This window comes from Podarcis liolepis (assembly GCF_965112155.1).
Source record: "Podarcis liolepis genome assembly, chromosome: 2".
Classification (NCBI taxonomy): domain Eukaryota; kingdom Metazoa; phylum Chordata; class Lepidosauria; order Squamata; family Lacertidae; genus Podarcis; species Podarcis liolepis.
The window spans coordinates 66,040,974-66,066,441 of NC_139555.1; the positions used below are offsets into that span (position 1 = coordinate 66,040,974).

The window sequence follows — 25,468 nt, forward strand, 5'->3', positions numbered from 1 at the left end:
TGTTCCTAACCATTGCTTATCAGAATTGCTGAAATGTGCAAAACATGAGTTTTGACCATGCAGTCTCTCATTCAGCCGAGACCCATAAAATCAAAGTCCATTTGAAATGTGAAATATACTTTATTGATTGTTTAATTAGAATGGGGAAGGATAAGCAGCAGGAAGCATAAGCTGGTACTCTTTTGAAAGAGTCAAGGGGGGGAAATCATCCATATGCAAAGCTGCGACAACATTTCAGGCTTTGTTTTCTTGTAATCATGGATACAAAGGCCCAAAAGTTGCTGGCTTTGCAATTTCATTATAATGAGTTAAAATATGAACATATCACAGCAGAAGTGAGTTATGGATCAGGAAACATGAGTAGAGAAGGAGCTCAACAACTCCTCAAAGGAAGATTATAATTAAAAACCTATCAAAGCTTCCTCTCCAATCGAAAGGAAAAAAACCCCCAACAATAATCTTTTAAATGAAATGCTAACCATACTTCTGGTTGGCCAAACTGAAATAGCAGGGAAGGTGTTGCAGCATATATTTTGTCAAATGCCAATGTTGCCCCACCACTGGCTGTTTTTAAGGGCTACTGTGGAAAGTGGGGAAATGTTTACTGTATGGTTCTTTCCTCTCTCTAGTTAATTTACAAGCACTGGGCAATGATGTGTGGGAGAGGCATTATGTTACACTGCATTGCAACATAATGATTTGCTAATGCTTGCCAGTTTAAAGGAGGTCATCCCCAGCGCAATGCGCAGCACTATACCTCCCAGTCTCTGGTCAATTTGCAGGTGCTTTGCCAAGGAATGAGGAGGAATTGCATTCCATGTTGTGCTGCAGATAAACTCCTTCAGAACTGGCAAGGTGCTGAATGTTGACACTTCATAGGAACCGATCCAAAATGTGATCCAATTCCCTTCTACTCTCTCATCCTTTTGCAAGCACATTGCCTCTTAGATAGCCAAGGATTACCCATGTGATCAATCCAGTAAGGATTTTCCCTTGTGATGTCACTGCCCTGAGGGGTTTTGTTTTGCTTTATTTAGAAAGGCAGGATGTTAATGTTTTGATGAAAGGACAAAATCTTTTGACCAGCATAAACTCTGTCAAGTGACTTGAAATAGGGGTGTCTCTTTGTCCTAGTCTACCCCATGCCCACTTTCCTTTTGGGGGGTATTTATGCAAAAGTAAGTTCCCCTGTATGAGCCCAAGTTCTGCCTATTCCAAACTCACACATCCTGTCAGAATCTGTCAGATTTTTAGGGAAATCAAGTGAGGAGGGGACTGTGAAGCTGATGTTAGAAGCAGTGCAATTAATTAAGGGCTGCAGCAGGTGAAGGGAGTTAGGAAAATAAATGAGGGCTTTACGGTGAGTGGAAATATTAATTAATTAGTTCCCTGCTAGTTTTTATCAGCCAAGAGAGGCAAGGATCCAGAATGCAAGGGGTCGCCCTGACCAATCCAAGCACCTTGTCCACATTCTCAAGTCTCGTTTGCTTCCACACACCCAAATCTGCATGGATTTTAGCACTGTATGTTTATATCCAATGTTGCCCTAAAACAGAACCATTTTTCAGAAGTCGTCTTCCTGAAATATAAGGCCCCATTCAGTCAAAATGTAAGCAAGTCATCAGGGGATCTTCACATTTTACATTGACAATTTGTATGAGGATCAGCCCCAGATATAACGAAAGAAACAGAATGTTGTCCTTCCAGACTGCTTCACTATCTATCTAAAGAACTCTGTAAAAGGGAGCTTTTAATATGTGTAATAACCAAGTCTAGGTTTACAATTGTTACCAATATCTCCCAATAAATTGTTTTGCCGTTGACTTAGAGATTTCATGAGCCTCCAAAACTTTTGTCTTGATTGATTCACGGGACTAGAAAATTGTTAAAGCTTGAAGAACAAGAACATTTGAGTGAAGATTGCTAGCAGCAAAAACATAGAAATGTTCAAATGTACTGAAAGATCATAAAAGAAAAATCAATACCAAGCATTACAAGAGGAGCTAATGGTGTAGGAAAAGATGCTGCTACTGGAATGGTCTGATACAACTGATTCTGTGACTGAACAACTGACTTTTAGTGACACACTTGAATGGTCAAAAATAGATTGCGTACCTGAACCTTTGCTAGCATATGGAAGATTCAGGACAGATAAATGTGCATAGTTTAACTATGAAACTCACTCCCACATGAGGCAGTGACAACCACTAACCTAGATGGCTTTAAAAGAGGATTGGACAAATTAATGAAGAAGAGAGTAGCTATCGGTAGCTTTAAAAAAAGGTAAAGGACCCCTGACAGTTAAGTCCAGTTGCGAACGACTCTGGGGTTGCAGTGCTCATCTTGCTTTACTGGCCGAGAGAACCGGCATTTGTCCACAGACAGCTTCCGGGTCATGTGGCCAGCATGACTGAGCCGCTTCTGGCAAACCAGAGCAGTGCACGGAAACGCCATTTACCTTTCCGCTGGAGCGGTACCTATTTATTTACTTGCACTTTGATGTGTTTTCAAACCGCTAGGTGGGCAGGAGCAGGGACTGAGCAACAGGAGCTCACCCCGTCACGGGAATTCGAACCGCCGACCTTCCGATTGGCAGGCCCTAGGCTCTGTGGTTTAGACTACAGCGCCACCCACGTTCCGGTGCTGTCAGTAGCTACTAGCTTCTATAAGGATTAGAAGAGAAGGGAGGTTTGGTTGTGTTTCCTGCATTGCAGGGGGCTGGAGGTGGGTGGAGTTGTATGCTTTCAGTAGTTGCATGCTTGCAGGGTCTTGTGTGGTTGAGATATCGTTGTGTGGCGCATGGGTGGTTGTGTGGTGCCTACAACAGTTTCTCAAGTTTCCTGATTTGCCCTTGGGCCCAGATAGGTTTGTGAACATACCACCACACTGTTGCAAAAGGAGTAGACATTGCACTGGCTGGCTCATTCTGCAAACATTCTAGTCCTGGCCACAAAACCAAACCAAAACCAAAACTTCAGAAATCCCTAGGTGCACACATCACCTTAGATGTTGCCATAGACTATAATGTGGCAGGAGAACATTAATAGTTTTAAACTGCTGTTGAGCAAACCAATGAAATACAGACTTTCTTGATGAGCCTAAATAAAGTATACCATTTCCCCACCACCACCGAAATGGGAAAGAAATGGGAAATTCTAAAAATTGGTTTAAAAAACGTGACAGAGCATCCACGTCTGTCACTTTTTACTTGCTGTAGCTGTGACAATTTTTCTTGCATTCATAGGAAATTTGGCACATTCGTAGACCTCATCAGATAGATCATGCCAGGTTTCAAGTTATTAGCTCAGCCTGTGCCATTTTTATAAGCTATAGAATGTTGAGACTTATAATGGCAGAACCTTTGGGCTTTAACTTTCCTTAACTAAAGGGGCACTCTGATGTCCCTTTAATATGTTCTGGATCCAGTAATAATTCTTTCAGCATTTGTTTCTAGAAACCAATATTTTTATGCCTATCTATTTGAGGGCAGTAGCTTATTTTCCTCATTTCTATGCTGTTCTCGGAGCCTGCTTGCTAACAACAATGTCATGGACTCACTGTAGATAACTCTGGGAGACAGTTTAAATTATTTTTCAGTATATTCTGATAGCAAAAGGAACTACATCATATATTTTTGTGACAAATGCTGCTATAAAAATTCCATAGTGGTTTCTTAGAGAAGAATTCTTGAGTTGCTTCTTGAGACAAGGGAATCTGATTTTAAAGTAAGTTGCTTCCCGAATGAACTATTTCAAGTCAGTAACTTGAAAGGAAGCTGCTAGACACCCCTAGCCATTGTGTTCCATTCCTTCTACTCTCCACTGGAATCTGAAATATTCCTCGCTTAGCAGTCCTTGAGAAATGATCAGTAGGATATACTTTTGAACACCTCTTTTGTTTTGCTTTATTTTTTCTATTTAGCTGAAGGGCTAATGTTGTCAGTGTGTTCTGTGAGTACACGGAAGGGTTTGGAGCGACCTAAGAAATATCTACCTCTTCGGCTGAATTTTATTTATCATTGCTGAAGCCTGCATGTATTGATTCCTTATGCCTGTTGTAGTTGTGGAAAAACCCTGATCTTGCAAATATATAAGAATAATATTGAGGTTTCCCCATGTGTTGCATATGATAGAAAGCCATTTGTTATGATTTACGGACAGGGAGAGCAACACCACTAATGTAGATTAGGACTAATAATAATCTTTGTCTTGGATATTTTCCCCCCATTTTGGACTTTGGTCTGTGTATTCCCAAAACGAAAGTTCCTGTTGTTTCTAATTCATGTCTGGTTTGTTTGTTTGTTTGTTTGTTTGAGGGTGGGGGGTGTCAAAACAGCTCTGCTAATGCAAATATGGTTTATTGTTCTTATAGAGTAATCATATTTTGCTTTTATGTTTTTAGCTCCTTCAGTCCCAAGCTCAAGTAATGACATGGATTGACCTGTTGGCAAAGGACTGTAAAATACAATAATGAAATCTACCCTTAGGTTGGTTGTATTAGTAGGTGCAAACTGAGATTGGCCCAAAGTGACGTCATCAAAATGACATCATCACAGTGACATCATCCAGTCCTTCAGAATAGTAGGATACCTTCAGAGCTGGGGGGAGGTTTCCTCATTTTAAAAAATAACGATAAAAGCTTCAAGTGGTAGATGGAGTGCATTTTCTTCGAAATCTGGGACAGTCTGTCCCATGGGGAAAGTGGTGTCATGACATATGATTGTTCCCCTGAAGAAAGAATGTTAGCTACCCTGATAGAAAGAGATGCAGATTATACATCTATTTGTTATGTATGTCTAGAAAATATATAAATACTTAAGAATAAAGTGAAATAACATTACAGATTGTTCTGCTGTACCATTTCAGAATTTTTTTATTTGTGCCCAAAGTGGTGGTTTTGTGTTTGTTTGTTTGTTTTTAGTCTGTAAGGGTGAGTTTAGCCTAAAATTTGGAAGTTCTGGATATTAATTCATTTTTGTGGTTGTGCCTTTGGTTGCCTTATACTTTACCCTGGCCTTTGACACCTGAGATGTGAAACCCACCCTATTCCAATGACATTAATTTGTTTTAACTGTTTTTAATTCTGCATTTCAAATTGTTGTAACCTGTCCTGAGACCTGATTGCAAAGGGTGAATCATAATCATCATCACACTTTAAAATGGTTAATAGTTTTATACCTCGTGAGAAAAGGCTTTAAAATGTTTGATTTTATCAGCATTTGTGTGCTTTTAGGACAAAAAACAAACAAATCAGATCTCCACCAGAAATTTATGCTAAATATTTGTTTGATTTCCAGTGAGACTTTTGACTTGACACATCTTTTCGAACAGATGCCTCTTCTGGGAGGTGACGGGGACTGACCTGTTACTCCTTACTTAATTCTGTGATTGGCAGTAAAGGTAAAGGTACCCCTGCCCGTACGGGCCAGTCGTGTCCGACTCTAGGGTTGTGCGCCCATCTCACTTAAGAGGCCGGGGGCCAGCGCTGTCCGGAGGCACTTCCGGGTCACGTGGCCAGCGTGACGAAGCTGCTCTGGCGAGCCAGCACCAGCGCAGCACACGGAAACGCCGTTTACCTTCCCGCTATAAAGCGGTACCTATTTATCTACTTGCACTTAAGGGTGCTTTCGAACTGCTAGGTGGGCAGGAGCTGGGACCGAAGGACGGGAGCTCACCCCGCCGCGGGGATTCGAACCGCCGACCATGCGATCGGCAAGCCCTAGGCGCTGAGGTTTTACCCACAGCGCCACCCGCGTCCCTCTAATCTGTGATTGGCAGATATTTGCAATTCATCAGTGCAAAAAGTAAAGTTTTAAATTTACTTCTATTTCCATCTGTGAAATTGGGAGCTACTTGAGCCAATTTTAGTATTAGCACTTCCCCATAATAAACTGCATGGGCCTAAATAGTTAAGAGATTGAATTCCTGTATGGCTGTCTATGTGTTGGCAAGGTAGATGCAAAGCTAAACAGGTTGTGAATTTAATGGGCATAATCTGAATTATTGTTTTTATTGAATGAAGTCTTGATATCTGCTGTTGGGAATATGGCAATAAGACAGAAAATGCTTATAAGAAAATGAACCATTTTATAATGTCCCTAAAACAAATGTTCCATAAGATATGCATGGCTGGTAAATTTGAAACCACCTTGGGAGTCCTGATAGGGTAGAAAGGCAGGCTTTACATTTTGAGGCAGGCGGGAGTTAATAAAAATGTGCTGCTGTTGTACTAAAAAGGAGTTTTGCAGAGAGAGTGTTTTGTTATTAACTGCTTGCTAGCCACTTTTAATATTTTCTTGTTGGATTTTTTGAGGTGTTTTCCAAATAAAAAGTACTTAAATTTATTAGAAATAAATTAAATTAACCATGCTTCAGTTCATAATCAGCCTAAAGCATGCCAGCAGTTGAGTCTTTCTCCCACAGAACAGTTTTTTAATTTATATATTTACAAAAATTGTACCCTGCCCATTAGCCAAAAAGGCTTTCAGAGTGTCTTACAGAAATCATTTTCTGATTCCCTGCCATCAGGCTTGGAATCTAAAAAGAAGGGCACAAGAGGAAAAAGGAAGAGGAGGGAAGAGGGAAAAGCAAGCTCAAGAACAAGTTCTTAAAGTTACAGCTGATGACTGCGGAGGTTCTTGACTGTCTTGCATTCTCGCCCAGAAAGTACTCTTCCCCCTAGATCAGATCCAAGAGTTCTAGGCATGTGCTTATATTTAAAAGTTTACCATAATGTTATGCAATGTTACACAATGTATGTATATCACTGTGTTATGGTTAGGGAATGTTTTCCTAATGAAATTTATGTGGGGAGGGGATATAATTCTCAGACACAAGAGAAAATTATTTTATTTATTCAGGTGATGGTTCAAGTTTTCTCATAAAAATGAATTTTACAGTGGCAAGTTAATTGAAAAATTAACTGGAAGTCATATTTTACACTACTGCTTTTCTTTGCTTAAGGAATTATTCCAGTGTCATTGAATGGCTTTCTATAATTCCTACTAAAGTCAGCAGAAAGACCATCACTGACTCAAATAGAAGTTGAATACAGCCGTAAGCTGACTGTTACACCAAGGGGGGTAAATGCCAATTGATTTTTACATGAGAACAGATTGAGCCCTAGGAACAAACGGATGGGAATAGACTGGAAATCAGAATGGAATTTATCCAGATCTTTTTGGCTTTTTACCCTAATGGCTGGAGGAGACAACTCTAAGTCTTTGCATTCTGGACATGCAGAAATTGACTGAGAATGTTCAGCAGCTAATAGGTTTTCAGAATAGAGGAATCTTCAAAGGCAAATGCTTGTCCAGTTCAGCATTCTATTTCTTACAATGACTAATAGCACTCATGAAATCAAGGGAAAACGGAAGAGCTGGGACCCCTTCGCATTTGTCCATATATGCTTAATTTATAACTCTATAATCATAGTATTTGTTTTGGGGGGTTAGGGTCATTTTCTACAGTTTTGTAGCTCTTCTAATTTCAGTCCACAGCATTCATCACAACTCCCTTTGTTATCTCCCAACATGACATAACCACCTAAGATAGATAATATTTCAAAGTACTAACATTTTTCCCCCCTTGGAAAAGTTTTTGTGAGACTTTTATTCCTTAGTATTGGATATGCAGAATATGCCCATGTAACAGTTCCCCAGTGTAACACACCTTTGGTGTGCTGGTTGTTTGGGCCAGGGCGGTGGGTGGGGCGGAATCTTGAAAAGTATTTACTCAGCATAATAGTAAACCATTAAAAGCAAATTGGTAAAAGCAAGCACAAGCATTTTCTGCAGTACTTGGTTAAGTTTCAGAGAGGCAAAAAGACAGCTGATTGGGTCTGTATTTTTTTTTTATCATGGATTGCCACACTTATAGAGGTTGTTCACAGGTGTCTTCTGAAGAGTTTCTGAAAACAGCTTTCGGTTAGGTTTACTTGTTGGTCTTGAGATAAGTTACTATAAGTGAATTTTACTTCCTTAGAGGATGGTGTTTACTCTTTCAACTCTGCAGGAGAGTTGATTGTTGAAAACTTTACCATGCAAATATTGCTAGCCTTTAGCAGATGTGGCAGTTTTGACAATACACCAAGCCAACAAGCAAAAAACTCTGCTCAAATATATATTTTGGGAGAGGCCCCCAGAAGTAGTGCCACAACTGCACGTGAGTTTCTGCCTCCCACGTAATGTTATGAATGTGAGTAGACCATTTGTATGAATAAGTTTGGGAGTTGTTTTTTAGTGCAAACCACTGACCATTATTGATACACCAGATCTTTAGCTTGGACTATTGTGCTTGAATCCCAGTTAACTATAAAGTCCTCTGCTCATCAGCAACTTCATTTATTAAAGGCCCATGAACTTCCAAAACAATCCAAATCCAGGATTTATAGGCTAGGATTACCTTACAAGGCAAAAGTACAAGTCCCCAAGTTAATGGAAGGATTGCTAAAATGGATTTGTATGTGTTTCATAATTTATGTTGAGATGCAGATTTCAGGATCAAATAGAGTGCACACCATGTATACAAGTATGTGTGCTAGTTTTACACTGTCATGTCCCACATTAAGGGCATGTAGCAGAGAGCAGTGAGTGATCACAGGTACCCAGCAAATGTGTAAAACATGTACCCATGAAGAAAGTAGGCAGGAGTATATGTTCTTAATCCATAAAATGTGAAGTACCGGAAGGACAGATCCTGAAGCTGAGGCTCCAATACTTTGGCCACCTCATGAGAAGAGAAGACTCCCTGGAAAAGACCCTGATGTTGGGAAAGGTGGAGGGCACAAGGAGAAAGGGACAGCAGAGGACAAGATGGTTGGACAGTGTTCTTGAAGCTACCAACATGAGTCTGACCGAACTGCGGGAGGCAGTGGAAGACAGGAGTGCTTGGCATGCTCTGGTCCATGGGGTCATGAAGAGTTGGACACGACTAAACAACTGAACAACAACAAAGGTCTCATGGACAAACAGCCAGTAGAACCTGCCTCACCTGCTGTTATTCATAAATAGCTACTTAATGCCTAATAAACTATCAAGTCAAAACTGTAAAGTAAGAGTACGAGAGATGGAATACATTTGCATTATTTCCAAACATTATAATTCACAACAGTCATAAAGCGGCAATTCTAATCTAACTTGAATCCAATAAACAAATCCTTGTTTATAAACAAGGAAAGGTTAAAAGCTCTTACAGGTTTATTGTTGACACACATTACAAAATGAGTCCTCAGAGCTCTTGGGATAAGAACAACAACAACAACAACAACAACAACAACAACTCTCTTATCACCTTAAGGTCTGAGAGTGGGTTACATATAGGTATCATGGCATGGAGAAGAGATTTAATACCTCTTTCTTCACTGTAATGTCAAAAATAGTGGTACTGGTATTAAACTCTTCCTCTACACTAACACCATCATTCTGTAATTGGTTGTTAAACTGATCTTCTTTTCACGCCACTAAAAATCCTCTCTCATTCAGCAATAATAAAGTGACAGTTTCATAAATCAGGTTTTTATCATCACGGTCTCTTTCTTTTCTTCTTTTTTTGACATACAGCAGTCAGCAGCAGCGAATAAATTTTTATCCTTCCCCATTATGCAGCATTGTATAAAATGAGAGGTGGTTCAGACGATAAAACGGATGTGCTAGTTTTCATCATAATTTAGGAAACAGCTGAATAGTTCAAAGCACACCAGCACTGTGATGTGCCTATTGCTATTCTTATTTTCGAACAGGCAAACTGGTAGAATTAAGCTGTGATACAAAACTGCTGCTCTGGGAGATTCCACCAACAGAACTTGAAAACATATATAAACCCAGTAACTAAATTAGGTTGTTTTTTTTTAAAAAAAGAAAAGGCACCTGATTTAAAGATTTTTGTTACTTAGAAATGCAGTACCTGCTTCTTTGGTCTTAATATTACAAAGGAGATTCACATCGGGGTGTGTCTGCACAAAATTCCTCAATGAGAAGAAGAAAAAATAGATTCTGATATACTTTGTATCTTAGATACAAAACTTTTATCTCAGATGGTGAGGGTGGTGTATAGTTTCTGTGATGGAAACTGTGTGTGTGATGGACACAGTGCACACAGGTTTCCCCTTAACTTTCCCTTACACTGAGATAAGGGAGGAGTGAATTTCCCCTGCTGCATTCCTTTATCATTATGTGGATTGGTATTCTATTCTTCTTGAATTTTGATTTAACCATAAGAAAATCTAAAATCAATTGGAGCATGAACCGTTTTGGGCAGCTTTCAGGTCCTTCACGATCTGTCCTTCCAGTGAGCACTCAGGGCTGATTTCCTTAAGAATGGATAGGTTTGATCTTCTTGCAGTCCATGGGACTCTCAAGAGTCTCCTCCAGCACCATAATTCAAAAGCATCAATTCTTCGGCGATCAGCCTTCTTTATGGTCCAGCTCTCACTTCCATACATCACTACTGGGAAAACCATGGCTTTAACTATACGGACCTTTGTTGGCAAGGTGATATCTCTGCTTTTTAAGATGCTGTCTAGGTTTGCCATCGTCTTTCTCCCAAGGAGCAGGCGTCTTTTAATTTCGTGACTGCTGTCATGAGGTTGGTAATTAACTGTAATTCACATTTCCTAGGAACTCTGAGGTCTGCTTCTGTGACACCTCAGGCTTACTGGTGGCGGCCTGGGCTCACGTTGGATTTATAGATAGCTAATATATCAAAATTACATCCAAGAAGTGCTTTTCTGCCACAGTTATAAATGTGCTATAAGACCTGAAGATTCAGTAGTTATGGAGTACTTCAGGGTCTGTTATGCTTGAAATTTAGCTGTCACTTCTGGCTTTTCTAACTATTCAACCACCAGCCATTCAGGATCAACTTATGCTTTATGGCTTCTCGTGCTAGAGGCAATAAGGCTGGCTGTGCTGTTGAGGGTCATTGGTTAAGGTTTTATATTTGTTATGGACATCACAGAAGTCATGGTCTTGAAACCTTTTAAGACAGCATGATTTTTATGTTGTTACTTTTTAAAAATACAGATGTAAGTTCTTTAGACATACAGTGTAGTAGTGACCTGGATATTAAAACCAATTTTAAACCATGTAATTTCGGAATTAGCAGAGGATTATACTGCGGAGACTGATGCCACACAGGGCAAGAAGGATGGCTTCTCCTTATCATCTCATGCATATGGGCAAGCAAGGGAGCCTTACCTTTCTATGTGCTATCTGTACTGCTGCTCTTCCTAGGGAGATTGGAAGGGAAAAGCTGGAGGCATATGTCAGAGGGTGAATTTGGTCTTTCATGTTTCTGTTACGGAGACCCTTGGTTGCTGCTGCTTACTGCTAACATGATTATAGTTCCAGGTGCTACAGGAAGTATTAATTAAAGCCTTTTTATCTTTTCATGCTCAATGTGAAGCAGTAAATTCTACTTTTCAAATAAAATAAATAAAAACGAACCCACCTATGAACGGGGTGGTTGCCTTATGTTACATCACACCTTTAGTCTGTTTGTGGTTGGCACTGGTGTTGTGGAACGTACTCCCTGCTGAAATACAAGGGCCTCCACCTGTATTGGCATTCTGTTGACTTTTGAACACGTACCTGTTTACACAGACATCCCCTTGATCTCTTGGCCTGAGTGTCCTGTTTTAATTGCTGTGCTGTTTTAAGAGGATTGTTTTATTGCAAAAAATAATAATCGTAGAAATTTATATTTTAATGGGATTCTTTTATGCTGTATTGTTAATTATTCTGTATTTGAACAGTGTTGTGGAACTGATTATTATGGCTTGTGGTGACATGGTGCAGGGCTTTTTCACTGGTGGCACCAGTGTTGTGGAATGCCTGATAAAATACCCATCAGTTTTGGCATTCCATCAGCTCTTGAAGGCATAGGTGTTTAGGCAAGCATTCTCCCTCCACTTGAACTTCCTGATCTAATTGTTTTCAACTGATTTAATTGCTATGCTTTTTAGTTTGTTTTGTTGTATATTTGAAAAATGGATGTTGTTGTATTTAATTATATCCCGCCTTTTCCCCAGACGAGGACTCAAGGCAGCTTACAAGATAAAATAGAAAAAGATAGTCATTAAAAACTAATTAAAAACTAATAGAATTAAAACATGATACAATAAGGAAAAGCCACTTTTCTTGCCTGGTATGGCATGACTTAGGACAGACTCGGTCTAGGAATGATGACACAATCTTGTTTGTTGAAAGTACAGAATGGCACTTGTGTCTGTTAAAGACCCTTAGCTGAGATCCTGGAAAACTACCGTCAGCCCAGACAATTCAAAGCTTTTTTAAAAATTATTATTATTATTATTATTATTATTATTATTATTATTATTATTATTATTATTATTAAATTTATATGGCTTCTAAGCAGTTTATAAAACATAAAAGCCATTTATTTATGTATGCATATACTGCTTACAGTATATAGGACTTGCCGATCTCATGGTCGGCGGTTCGAATCCCCGCAGCAGAGTGAGCTCCCGTCGTTCGGTCCCAGCTCCTGCCCACCTAGCAGTTCGAAAGCACCCTTAAGTGCAAGTAGATAAATAGGTACCGCTTTATAGCGGGAAGGTAAACGGCGTTTCCGTGTGCTGCGCTGGTGCTGGCTTGCCAGAGCAGCTTCGTCACGCTGGCCACGTGACCCGGAAGTGTCTTCGGACAGCACTGGCTCCCGGCCTCTTAAGTGAGATGAGCGCACAACCCTAGAGTCTGTCAAGACTAGCCCATACGGGCAGGGGTACCTTTACCTTTTTATACTGCTTACATGCTCAAATGACTTCTAAGTGTTTTATAAATATAACATCCTTACCCAATAGAGCAATTCCATCAAAGCATTCATCCATAAAATATGAATCTTGTGCACATCATTTACATAAAATAGTATTGTTGTGCACACCTTTTGTGAAATAGAAAAGCAGTACAAGATCTGGGGCAGTGTATATAACCTAACTAGGTTTTGCATTCCTGTCTGCAAGCAAGCTCAGGAACAGCAAATCTTGTTGGTCTGCTGCGAAAAGCCGACCAAATTAATTCCTCCCCTATTCTTCCTTTTTCATAATTGATTTCTCATTGTCAGCACAGCCATTAGGACACATGAGCAGACTGTTTCCTCTGTTTTATCAGTGTAGCTGAGATAGTGTATTCAGGACCAGTGTAAAAGGCCCCAAATCTGTCCAGCTCTTCCTCCTCTGCCTTGCTGGTAAATGCTTGTTTGCCTGTCTGCTCCATAGCTGTCAAGTGTCCCTTATTTGAAGGGACAGTCCCTTATTCCAGCGCCATGTTCCGCTGCTGTCCCTTATTGATGGATGTCCCTTAAATGTCCCTTAAATGATGTTCCTTAAATTTCAAAGGAAGCAGCTCCTCTCCCTCCCTCCTTGCCGGCCAGGGAGGAGGGAGGCTCCAACTGTGTTGCTTGGCTGTGTTACTCACCCAATAAGAAACCTAAGAACGATTGGGGGGTGAAGTTTGCATGCATTGTGTGTGGCTAGTTAATGCAAGCTGAGGAGTTTTTTGAATGCTGGACGCCATTTTGTTGCACGTGCTGCTGCAAACTTTGCAGTGCAAAGCCAGGCCGGGGAGCCATCTTAAGTTGAGGCTGCATAGGCCTTGTGGTGCATGTGATTCAGATTCTATTCAGTTGAACCTCTGGTTACAAAGTTGGTTGGATAGTGTTCTTGAAGCTACTAGCATGAGTTTGACCAGACTACAGGAAGACTGGAGTGCCTGGAACAGGTGAGGCTGCAGGTCCCTTATTTTGGCTGCTGGTCCCTTATTTTCAAGGCTGCTGGCCCCTTATTTTCAAATCTGTAAGTTGACAGCTATGGTCTGCTCTAAGTGAGTGAGCAGTATGGCAGGAGCTAGAAGAAGGACCAGCAGCCCCGGTTTGCCTTGTCTTACAGGCCAGCAGCAATAGTGTCAAGGAGGTTCTCCTAGGAATCTGGTTGGCCTCTAGGTGGGCCTTTGGCCAAGTCCAGCAGGGCCCAAATGCATCTTGCCGAAGGGCCCCCCAGAGTCAGAAACTGATGCTGGTTCTTACATCTTTGGCACAGTCAGGTTAAGGAGCGAGTAGGATTGTGTCGTCTTTGAAATAGCTGTCTTTTCTCAGCTCTTAAATGGAACTGGCTTGCCTGACATGGAACTTGGCTAAATGGAAGCATGATAGGCTGCTGTATCACATAGCCTTGCTGAAATGTATATACCAGGAAAATCTTGTGTGGGTGTGATTCCTTTTTCAGAGCTTCAAAAGGTGTATTTTTTTGTTTTTTTTACACCAGGCTTGCAAGGAGCTGAAATCATTCCTACTCACTCTATAATAGCAAATGATGGCACTGTGGGAATGTAATCAGAACTGCTTGGTGCTGCCCTAATCACATTTTCATTCATTGCCCTTTATGTTTTAGCTAATGTTTGGTACAACCCCACTGGAATACATAAGCCAGCATTTTTCACTGGTACTGTAAGAATTTGCTCTTTTCCATCTTTTTTTCCTTTCTAACAATACAATTCACAGCACACATCTCCCTTGAAGAGTTGCTTATCACTTCTATTTTGAAATTATATGATACCCTGAATTCTCACACCTCTGAGGCCGGAGCTCATCATCACTTACATTGTGCTAAAGGGCTTGGTTGTATCTCCCCCCCGCCCCTCTCTCTGCAGAACCTTGCAACTCTATGACACACAATAATTGCCAGTGTTCTGAACCACAAGAGCTTCTGGATAATAAAAAGGTTGATAGAGAAGCTTGCAGTGGCATTTCAAACAATAATTATGGAAGCTGCATTATTATATATTAAAAATAGAATAAGTTTGATTTGACGTTCGCCAAGTTGCCATCTCTCAATCTAGCCTATCATACAGAGATAAAATGTAGATAAAATGGGCAGGAGAGAGAGAACTATATATACCTTGAGCTTCTTGGAGGAAAGTTGGGATAGAAATGTATTTCATTAGCACAGTTATCTACATCATGCATGTAAAAGTTATAGGTTACCTTTAATGAAGCCTTTAGGTTTAATAATGCTGGAGACTGTCTTCCCTGTCCTCATCAGTTTTCCACTGCAGGAAGTTCAGGCAGGCCCTGCATATCAAACTCCAACAAGTCCAAATTTCACTCTACTAACAGCCTTATTTCCTGTAAGATTCAACTCTGAAGTTATTTGAACAGCATCTAGATAGCTCAGTACACCTGTGCACAGTGCCTCTACATGAGAACAGGGAGGCAAGCAGCACCTTTCATCCAACGGAATGCAGTTTCAGAAGGTACTGAGACTTTCAGGGCAGCAAGGGGGTATATGAGAAGAAGTAACTATGCAAATAAATGTGACCTCTTACGTTGTTGTTGACATCTGTCTGTCTCAAGAGACAATGGAGTATGCCTCCGAGGATTAAGTCAGACTGCGTAGTGACCTCTCCAGGACATTAGCCTGGGCAATACATAGAGAGGTACTGGGCTGCCCAGGGATGCGGGTGGCTCTGTGGGTTAACCCACAGAGCCTAGGGCTTGCCGATCAGAAAGTCAGGGGTTCAAATCCCCGCGACGGGGTGAGCTCCCATTGCTCGGTCCCTGCTCCTGCCAACATAGCAGTTCGAAAGCATGTCAAAGTGCAAGTAGATAAATAGGTACCACTCTAGTGGGAAGGTAAACGGCATTTCCGTGTGCTGCTCTGGTTCGCCAGAAGCGGCTTAGTCATGCTGGCCACATGACCCGGAAGCTGTACGCCGGCTCCCTCGGCCAATAAAGTGAGATGACCGCCGCAACCCCAGAGTCGTCCGCGACTGGACCTAATGGTCAGGGGTCGCTTTACCTTACTGGGCTGCCCAGATGACAAGGCCCACCTTTCAGCCTCACTGATATGGTGCAAAGGAAAGCAGATCGATGCTTTTGGCACCAGCTAGGCTACAGGAGTTGCCAGAAGGAGGCATACAAGGTGCCATCTAACCATCTTTAAGAACTCCAGATTTGTGTAGAGCTTACTCCTTAGCCTTTTATTCTCTCAAAGATGTCCCGCAAGGCAGCGGGTACAGATTTCTCCTTGGGGTTTCTTCCCAAAGCCTTTCCCTCACACACAAGGCAATGGAGGTTTAGAATCAGTTTTCCTTCTCTTAGATCGACTACCTTCCCAGGTTGATGAGACAGATCTGACCCCCCACCGCACATTCAGAAACCACCTTCTTGACTATTGAACACACCATTAGTCTCATCTGCTCAGTCTGCCAGAGCCTGTCTTTGCATGCAAGGAAAGTTCCTAACTCACCAAGGCTTTGAGACCCATCAACTACCCTCACCTGGTTTAGCTGGCCAGTCAAAGCTGACAGCTTCTAGGAGCTACAGATGAGAACTGAGTGCAGGGTGGGGACCAAAGGTGGACAAACAGTGTTAGAAACTCCCATTGTTCTAGGAGCATTTTGCGAAAGGGAATTTCATAAGCACAAGCAGCTTCCAAGCTCTGGGCACAGTACTGCGCCTAAGATTTCAGATTAAAACTGCAGAGTGAAAGAAATGACCCCACTTCCACCTACTCTCTGAAGGCTGGAGAAGAGGACCTCTTAAGAATATTAGGAAGGTGGGCAGGGGAAGGGCTAGACCATGTATAAAATGAACATAATACTTTAGCTGCAGTTCATTCATTTTCAGCTTTGTATTCTTGTTATTAAAAAGGGCACCTAGACATTCTGTTGTTGCATAACCTAGGTTTAAGGTGCTATTTAGCTCATAGATTTCATATCTCAGTTTCTAACACTATGGACAAACTACCCCCAGAAGGACCACCCCAACACTCCATGCACCTCTTACATTAAATACCTAAGATAATAAGGTATATTCAGTAATCCTTAAAAAAAAAAACACTGCCTCAGGGTTTTTGTTCTGGTCTCAAGTGGCTACAGAACAGCATATTTAGCTTTATGTCAGCAGTGAGATCTATTTCACTCCCTCCTTCATAACTTTAAAATTATGCTGTCAGAAATGGCATTTCCAATGTTTGTGAGTTATTTGATAATACATTTACTCTTTCCGTTTTACACACACACACACACACACACACACACACACACACACACACACACACAATTTTGAAGGGAAAAATGCAGCATGAATTAATAAACTTGAGGGGCCTGCCTTGATAAAATATCAAACTTCTCATGGTAAAAGCCTTTTAGGGTATTTTCAGTTGGGTGTGTCGTGCCTCTGAATATCGTTGTATTGCATTGCAAACCATAAGGAACAGAATTCTTATATCTATTTCATTTTCTATTATAGTTTGCGAGTTGTTTCATTACATTTTGAAAACACATAACTAAACAATTTCTAAAAGAAGTAGACTGTTTGCAGACATCTGCTAGAAGCCTACAGCCAGCCTGCATTTCACACCATTTGTTGTAAATATTTTTTTTCACATCTATGCACCGTGAGCTTAGGTACCATGAGCTGTAGATTCTGAGCTCCCCCAGCCACACAGGACCTCTTTGGTGAGTGTGGTCTCTCACCTGTCAATCAGATGGTGACACCATTATGTTAGCTGACTCAACTATGAAGTACAAGTTTACTTGCCAGCCACACCAGCAAAGGCGGTGTGTGTGTGTGTGTGTGTGTCTTTCTTGGCAACCTGGCTTTTGGTATATACAGGCAATCTTTGTTTTATGTAGGGGCTTCATTCTGGACCCCCATACGTGTTCATGGAGCATGCAAAAGCCCGCCCAGACCCCTTTTCATTACGTTTTTAGGATCTTTCTGGATTCAGTGTCATATGCATGTGCACAATCACATGTCATTCAGACGCAGCTACATTAATTAATTAACATTAATGTATGAATGCACCCATAATTATAAGCAATTCTCTTTTTTGTAAAATATGAGATGCCACTACTAATATCTTAATAAAAGTTCCATGGGTGCCAATAAAAAAATTAGATGGGCAGCAATAAAAGTAACCGTTTTTCATACTGGTGGGTAGCCTCACACAAAAAAACCCCACATTGTAGGTGAGTAACCATGGAGACCATTGACTGATCTAGGAGCTCTTGAAGGATTTGGGCTCTGGTGAATTTAAGATGAACTGCGGTACAAATTTCTGAAATTGCTACCATGTTGTTAACTCTATATATTACTTAAGAGTTCTAAATTCCTAAAATGTAAAAATTGTTCTGCATCTTAGAATCGTTGTGTATTTCTTTGATATCCTAATGATAACTTTGCCTCTCACATGCATATGCATTGCCAACACATCTTCAGCTACTAAGATGCTTGGTGCAACAGGTGACATGGTTATGAGACATTAAAGTAAAAATGTAGTAAGAATGTAGATATATTTTGCTTGCCTATATGGATTTATTATTCTACTAGATAAATAAAAGAAACTGGGGAGATGGGAGAGTTGGAAAAAATGCACATTCATATTCCAGCAAACTGCTTTTCAGCCCCCATTATTTCAGCCAACAGATTATTTCTCTTTCTTATGGGCAGCCTGTTAGACTATCTAGAATGTGTGTTGTTGTTGTTTTTGAAAACTTGGACTTATTATGTCCCAAATAAGATGTTGAATTAATTACACACACACACACACACACACACACACACACACAGAGAGAGAGAGAGAGAGAGAGAATTCAGATTGTAAAATACTTATTTTTTAATGGCAAGCTGTCGATTTTAAAGGTAGGTATTTCTGACAGGCAGATCCATCTTTTGTGTCCTGAGCTTGTCATAAATGAAGGGACAGTATTTGTATAAATGTTGAAAGCTAGACATGCTACAATGAATGGTTTTGTGTTAACATTAAACGCCACCTATCATTTTTCTTTCTCACCTCTCTGTTCTTCAGGTGACAAGCCAAAGGGCATATTTCACGCAGATAAGCAGCTTGGGGGAGGGGGACATTTCAAATTGCTTGAAACACAATTTCCTCAGAAAGCCTAAGCCAGAAGGATAATGCAATTGATTGCCTTGTACAGTGCCTCCCAGTGTTTTACATGGTTCCCCCCCCACACACAAAAGAAATACATTTTTGACAGCCTAGTGTTTATGAAATCATGGCTAATGGCAACCATTTTTATATTTCAGGATGGAATGGGAAATCTAAGGATTACAGAAAAAGGATTAAAGCTAGAAGGAGATTCAGAATTCTTGAAACCTCTCTACGCCAAAGAAATCCGGTCCAAGACAGTAAGTTTTTCTTCCCTTTTTTGAAAAATCAGATTCTTGTCTTTTGATTACAGAAAACATGTCACTAACGACAAGTACACAGCCAATCTATATTATAACTGTACTTTAGGTTGGCTGCATTGCAGGTCAGTAATTGAGTAGCTTGCTGATATTTGTGCAATTAAAAGTAAGAATTATCAGCATATCTTCTAAAACAAAAAACTGGTAATTTCAGAACTAGTCCAGTTGCAAGAAGTCCAATGTTCTAAATAGTCCAGTACTCTTATTTTGGCTGTGACCAGCTATATGCTGCGGGAAATTCACAAGCAGAGGATCTTTTAATAGTGCTCTGTGATTTGCCCTCAATATCCAGCAGTCAAAGATATACTGCCGCCAACTGTGGAGGTGCCATCATAGTTAAAGTCTATTTACTAGGCCTAATAAGAATTGTTTTGCTTGGTCAATCCAATAAATTTCATATAGTTTTCCCTTTAGTTATAGATCATTAATTCATGGGTTAATGCCTTCTCTCTCTTTTTTATCTCTACTGAACACTGGTACAATATATTAAGGGACGCGGGTGGTATTGTGGTCTAAACCACCAAGCCTCTTGGACTTGTCAATTGGAAGGTCGGCAATTCGTATCAGCACAAAGGGATGAGCTCCTGTTGCTCTGTCCCAGCTTCTGCCAGCCTCGCAGTTCAAAAGCAAACCAATGCAAGTAGATAAATAGGTACCACTGTGGTGGGAAGGTAAATGGCATTTCTGTGCGCTCTGGCACTCATCATGGTCCTCCAAGCACCAGCAGTGGTTTAGTAATGCTGGCCACAATACCTGGAAAGCTGTCTGCGGACAAACACTGGCTTCCTCGCCTGAAAAGTGAGATGAGCAATACAGCAGTTCCACTTCTACCTTCTATCCCATTCACTGTCTACCCAGTTCTGTGCCTTGTGACATTATAGCATAAGGTTACCATATATTTTTCAATGAATCCAGGGACACTTTTCAACTTCAGTTGGAATGGATAGATTTTGTCAGGGGATTGATGATTAAATCCGGGGACTGTCCCCGGGAAACCGGGACGTCTGGTAACCTTATTATAGCACTGTGTTTCTGCTCCAACACATAGCGATCCCATTTTGACCGGCTGCATTTTTATGACACCATTTAATATAATTGGGGTTTCTTTCTTCCGAACAGGAGACTTCACATTTGGGAGCAGGGTTACTTGTTTGCTTTTGTTTTTATTATGCATTTTTTGTTCCCATTTTGTATTTTTATGTTGTGAATGGCCCTGTGATTTTTGGATGCAGGGCAGTATACAAATTTAATAAATAAATGAAATATATAAAAATAAATGAATAGGTTCAGTTTCTAATTTATATTGTTTCTTACTCAGAAGTGTTGCCCTAAGTTGCATATCCCACTTTTATTTGAGAGCAGATATCCAATTAAATAACCTCAGCATCACTTTAATGTTGAGTTTCATTTGTCTTATAAAAATTAAGTTCTCTGGTCTATTCAGTGCAACATCCAAGATCAAATTGCTTTTCATTCCAGGAGGTTATAACCTTTGTAAATTGGTTGCAGAGTAATCCAAGCAGTAGCAAACATTTTTTGAAGGAGAGTTAATGAGGAAAGCACCATATTATATACACACACACATATTTTCTTATGGGAATAAAGGAAGAACTTTGACCCAAAAAAATTCATTCACTAGAGAAGAATTCAATAGAAATGAAAATGCATTTTGATAGTTTTATAAACAGCTTACTCAAGTTGTTAAGTTGTGTGTTAATTGCCAGTACAAAAAGAGATGAACAGGGTTTTTCTAAAGCACAATTAATGTTTCAAGCCATGGAATTCTCTCTTGCCTTCCTTTTTCATGAACATAATGAAGAAATCATGTGGGATGTGAGCAGACTGTCTCAATCTTGTTTGGGTTTCTTTGAAGCAATCAGTGTGCTCTTTATGATCAAAATGTATCACTAAGCCCCTGAATGAATGTAAAGCAAGTTAGTTGCAAATTTTGAAAGTTTATTGGGATTTGAAATGTCTTATACATTTCCTCATATTCCCAAGAGGTATCACAAGTCCACTCTCAATAATAGTACCCCACAGGACTCCCACTAGTGGTTTAGAAGGGTAGAGAAAGTAACTGTGCTTGTATGAGAAATGGAAAAGCTCTGGCCTTCGTGCACACATGGGCCTTTGGATCCCAGCCCTTATAAGTTTTTTCTAGATAAAACATTATACAATAAGACAGCAAAATAAAATGTATGGAAATGTTTGTACTGCTTTTGTTTGGCTTTTATTGACATTGACAATACGCACAGAAATGTGCAAGTGCTGTATGTAAGTCCAGTAACTTCAGATAAATATACATCAAGTATAAATGATACTGAATCTGTCTAGAAGAACTGAAATTTAAGCCTAGCTTTGTTTTATTTGTTCTTACATGAAACCATGAGATCCATTAGGCATGATCACCCTTAATTCCTATACATTATTATAACTGCACTGAATCCAAGTCTGTACTTGCATTTTAGAAGTTCCTAAACTAAAGGAGCAGAGTGCACACTTTTATCCTTAATATATCTGCACCAGGACAAATCATTAGGCTTTCCCTTGTATCCATATGTAGATGGATGGTAAACATCTACAAAATAAGAAATTGTCTTAATGTGAAATCAAAGCTCCTGGCAGGAATGTGTTAATGTGTTACTGTTTGGCCCTGAAATATTGAGCAAGCTACAAAGCTGTGTATCTTTTGCTGGTTTTGATGATGTTTTGTCATATTGGTAGGATCACAGGTGCTAGGTATATTATTTATAGCAGATGAAGCACACTTAAAGATGGAATTAAGTTTCATTATCTCTTTATCGAGTATAATAACGTTATACCATGAGTTCAGCATTTCATACATAATAATATTCTTAAGACTAAACTCTTCCTGTGTGAAACAAATTCCTTTTAGAAATTATACTGTGAGAAATCATGATTTTATCCTTTTGATTTCAGGGAAGCCCTTCCACTGTTGTTCTTTTGCACAATTATATTAATACAGTGGTACTTTGGTTTACAACCATAATACATTCTGGAGGTCCATTTGTAAACCAAAACAGGTTGTAACCCAAAGTGTGTTTTCGCCAATGGGGCCTCCAAATTTTTTTTGTTCGGAATAAAAAAAAATAATGGGTTGTAATCCAAAAAAAGTTTACAAACCGGGACATGCACTTCCGGGTTTGATGTGTTTGTAATCCAGAATGTATGCAAACCAGACTGTTTGCAAATCAAGGTACCACTGTACATTGAATCTGTGAGACTGGGACTATTGTATTAGCTGGACCTGGGCACATAGATCAGCTCCAGTTCTCCTTTAAGGCTGTGTATTGCTTGGTGGAGAATGATGGATTAGCCAGTGGTTCATTTCTGCACCCAGATACATTAACAGCCCATGTGTTGGCTGTATCTGTCAAGTCCACTTAGGTGCTATGACTAAGAAAGCATATGAACAGCCATCATTACCACTACCGAAGGGAGTTTCGAAGCCATAATTGTAAACATCTTAATGTGGGCCTTTAATTTATCAAAATCCTAATTTATGTATTCCTTTCCTTAAGGGACAAGGAGAACAGATTAGGATAACAAGCATGCTTCATTTGTCCTAGATCAGGGTGGGGAATTTTTTTGACCCAGCAAGTCAGCTTTTTATTCACCCCCACCCCACCCTCAGGGACTACCTTTGACAAGTGCCACCCACCCATCAATACTCTGGTATCTGATTGACAGGTGGATGGTCCTACTCTCTTGTCAGAGTTGGCCTACTGAAGTGGGGGTGGGAGCAGTATTGAACTCGCCACACAATTCTACTATATAAAGAAAGTGGGGCTGAGTGGGTCTTTGGACCTCTGCAGGTAGTGGTACTACTGCCACCACAAACAACATTCAGATGCCTTTTGGTGGGGAGGAGAAAAGCCCTTCCAGATGTCTTTGCAGGCTTCACAGGCTTTACACCCTTCATTCTGTTCTATTCAAGCCAGCATTCTGTTCTGTACAAATATTATGTTTCCTCGAGTTTGTTGCTATGTGTAATATCTATATCCCTTTATGTATACTAAGGGCTTTACAGTTCTTATCCAGTTCGATGGCTGGCTTTATGGAAGAGTTATACTGTATTTTAAACCTGTCATTTTTAAATGACTTTCTTTAAGACTTCAGTAATTAGCTGCTGTGCCTGGGTGAATCTCCTTTTCTTTTAACCTTTGTAGCCACCTTGTTAAAGGGTTTGGCTCAAATCCGAGAGAGTGCAGGCTGAGCAATCTGAGCTGTACGCGTATGCCTTTTTGAAAAATACCCAAACCCAGCCAATCCACTGTTTGATGGGAAAGGGAGAGATGAGGAGGTAGCTGTGCATGCTGCACCCATTTGCTCTTGTAATTTCCCATTCAGCTAGGGGTAAGCATCTGGAAGAGTGTCCAAATTAATTCTATCAAGTGGGATTGAGACAGTGATACCGTTTTTGACCTTTGCACTCAAACATTGCCTAGACAAATAAGAAAAGGCATTTTTGGAAGAAATAAAACTTTTATATGTGATTGGTGATACTTGACTAGGTATTGGAATATTGCAAGCAGTTTAATGACAACAAATTATTTGGGGAGTAGGCAGTTCTCTGGCTTCACACACTGATTGAATACATTTTAAGCTATGTTTCAAGGGAAAAATGATAGATGCATAAGGTCCTCAAGAAGCAAGCAGAGCACCCAGAACTCCCAGCTGAACATATTGCACACTAAACATTCTTTTCCATGCCACTTCCATGGAACATGAACATCTTGCTGTCTTTAATTAAGAAGTTAACTGGACCATGAAACATTGGCTGGGTAAATAGAAGTGATTTGTGCTTCGTCAAGAAAGCACATTAGGCATCTTTGCATTTCTTGCCTTTACATAAATTATGGAGATTATTAAAAATTGGAAGGGTCATCTATAAGCCCATCTGTAGCTCAAATTCTTTGCTGTTCTTGGTACATAACTGTCTTTCTAACTGTTGTAATTTATTGTGGACTATTGCACGAACCATCTGCATGCCTTTGTAAATTGCATGAACAAAGTTTGACTGAAAATTGCACTGCAGCACAATGGTTAATTTTATGTGCTAGCAAATGGTGATTACAGTACTGTAGTTTCCAATATTCACTGCCATAGTTGACTCAAATTTAAGTGAGTGATTTTATGACAAACTTCTTTTTAAAATAGCTATTAAATTTATAATTTAAGTTTCTATTATTTTTTTATTTTTGCAGTATGCTGTTTTTCAGGTCTATCAGCAACCATAACAGAGAGTTTGTTAGGCAATCTGGTTATTTTCTGCCTTGGTAATAGTAGAAATAAATCAGGCTGTTTGTCTGTTTAGGTTCCTTGACACCTTTAGAGAGTCTTCTCACCCTCTCCTCTTCCTAGCATTCCAGGGGTTAGATCTGGGATGGGAACATGTGGCCATCCAGATGTTGCTGAACTACAGCTCCCATATTCCCTGCTCATTTGTCCATGCTGATGGGAATCAAATAATTTCTGTATGTCCACAGGATCCCCACCCTTGACCTAGATGGCAACCCAGATTAAGAACTCAAGTCTAATTACATACGTTTTTCTAGTGGGATTGTATTTTAAATTAAATCAACAGCTGCAACCATTTATTGAATCAGCAATAGATACTGTAATTCTCCTGCCATGATAAGCAAAAAAGCAAAACAAAACCTTGGCTACAGCTCCTGGTTGAGGAACACAGATCCTAGATTCACATGTGCCTAAGCCAAAGCTGGGCACAGCTGCTGTGTCATACTGGGACGGAGTAAAACAGCTGCTGTCTCCATTCCAAAAGTCAGCATGCTCACGTTTGCACCAAGCTGTGATTTGGCCCTGTGCTAGGTGCAGACATGGCCATTACCTTAAGTTTGATTTAGAGTCTGATCGGATGTTATCAAGTTATAACTCTACCAGGTTCCAATTTATCATAACCCAAAAAGGTTTGCCATATCCTCATAGAAACTTGGTCAAAAGCACATAACGTGGGGTGTGGCAAACATGTTAGAATCCACCTAAATTAGGTTTACTTAATAAAGAAATTGGTCTGCATCTGTTTGTCTTGGGAGATAATGGAGGAGTGTGCCTTTGGGAGTGAAGTCAAACTGTTGGAAACTTACTCAAACTGTGGCTATAGAGACCAGTGCAGGAGAGACATGTTTTGTTGCTGCTGGGGATGATGAAGGCAGATGCCGCATGGCATTTCTTCTGTGTGTAAAGAAAGTAGGTTTATG

General features: G+C 40.2%; 1 protein-coding gene across 2 annotated transcripts in view; it reads left to right on the forward strand.

Annotated features, from left to right (window-relative positions):
• Positions 1-25,468, forward strand: part of SGCD (sarcoglycan delta) — a 398,371-nt gene that overhangs the window by 266,469 nt on the left and 106,434 nt on the right. For both annotated transcript variants that reach the window (XM_083488523.1, XM_083488522.1), the window contains one exon: positions 19,065-19,166. In XM_083488523.1, the coding sequence (XP_083344649.1) occupies positions 19,065-19,166 (102 nt within the window). The remainder of the gene's footprint in view (positions 1-19,064; positions 19,167-25,468) is intronic.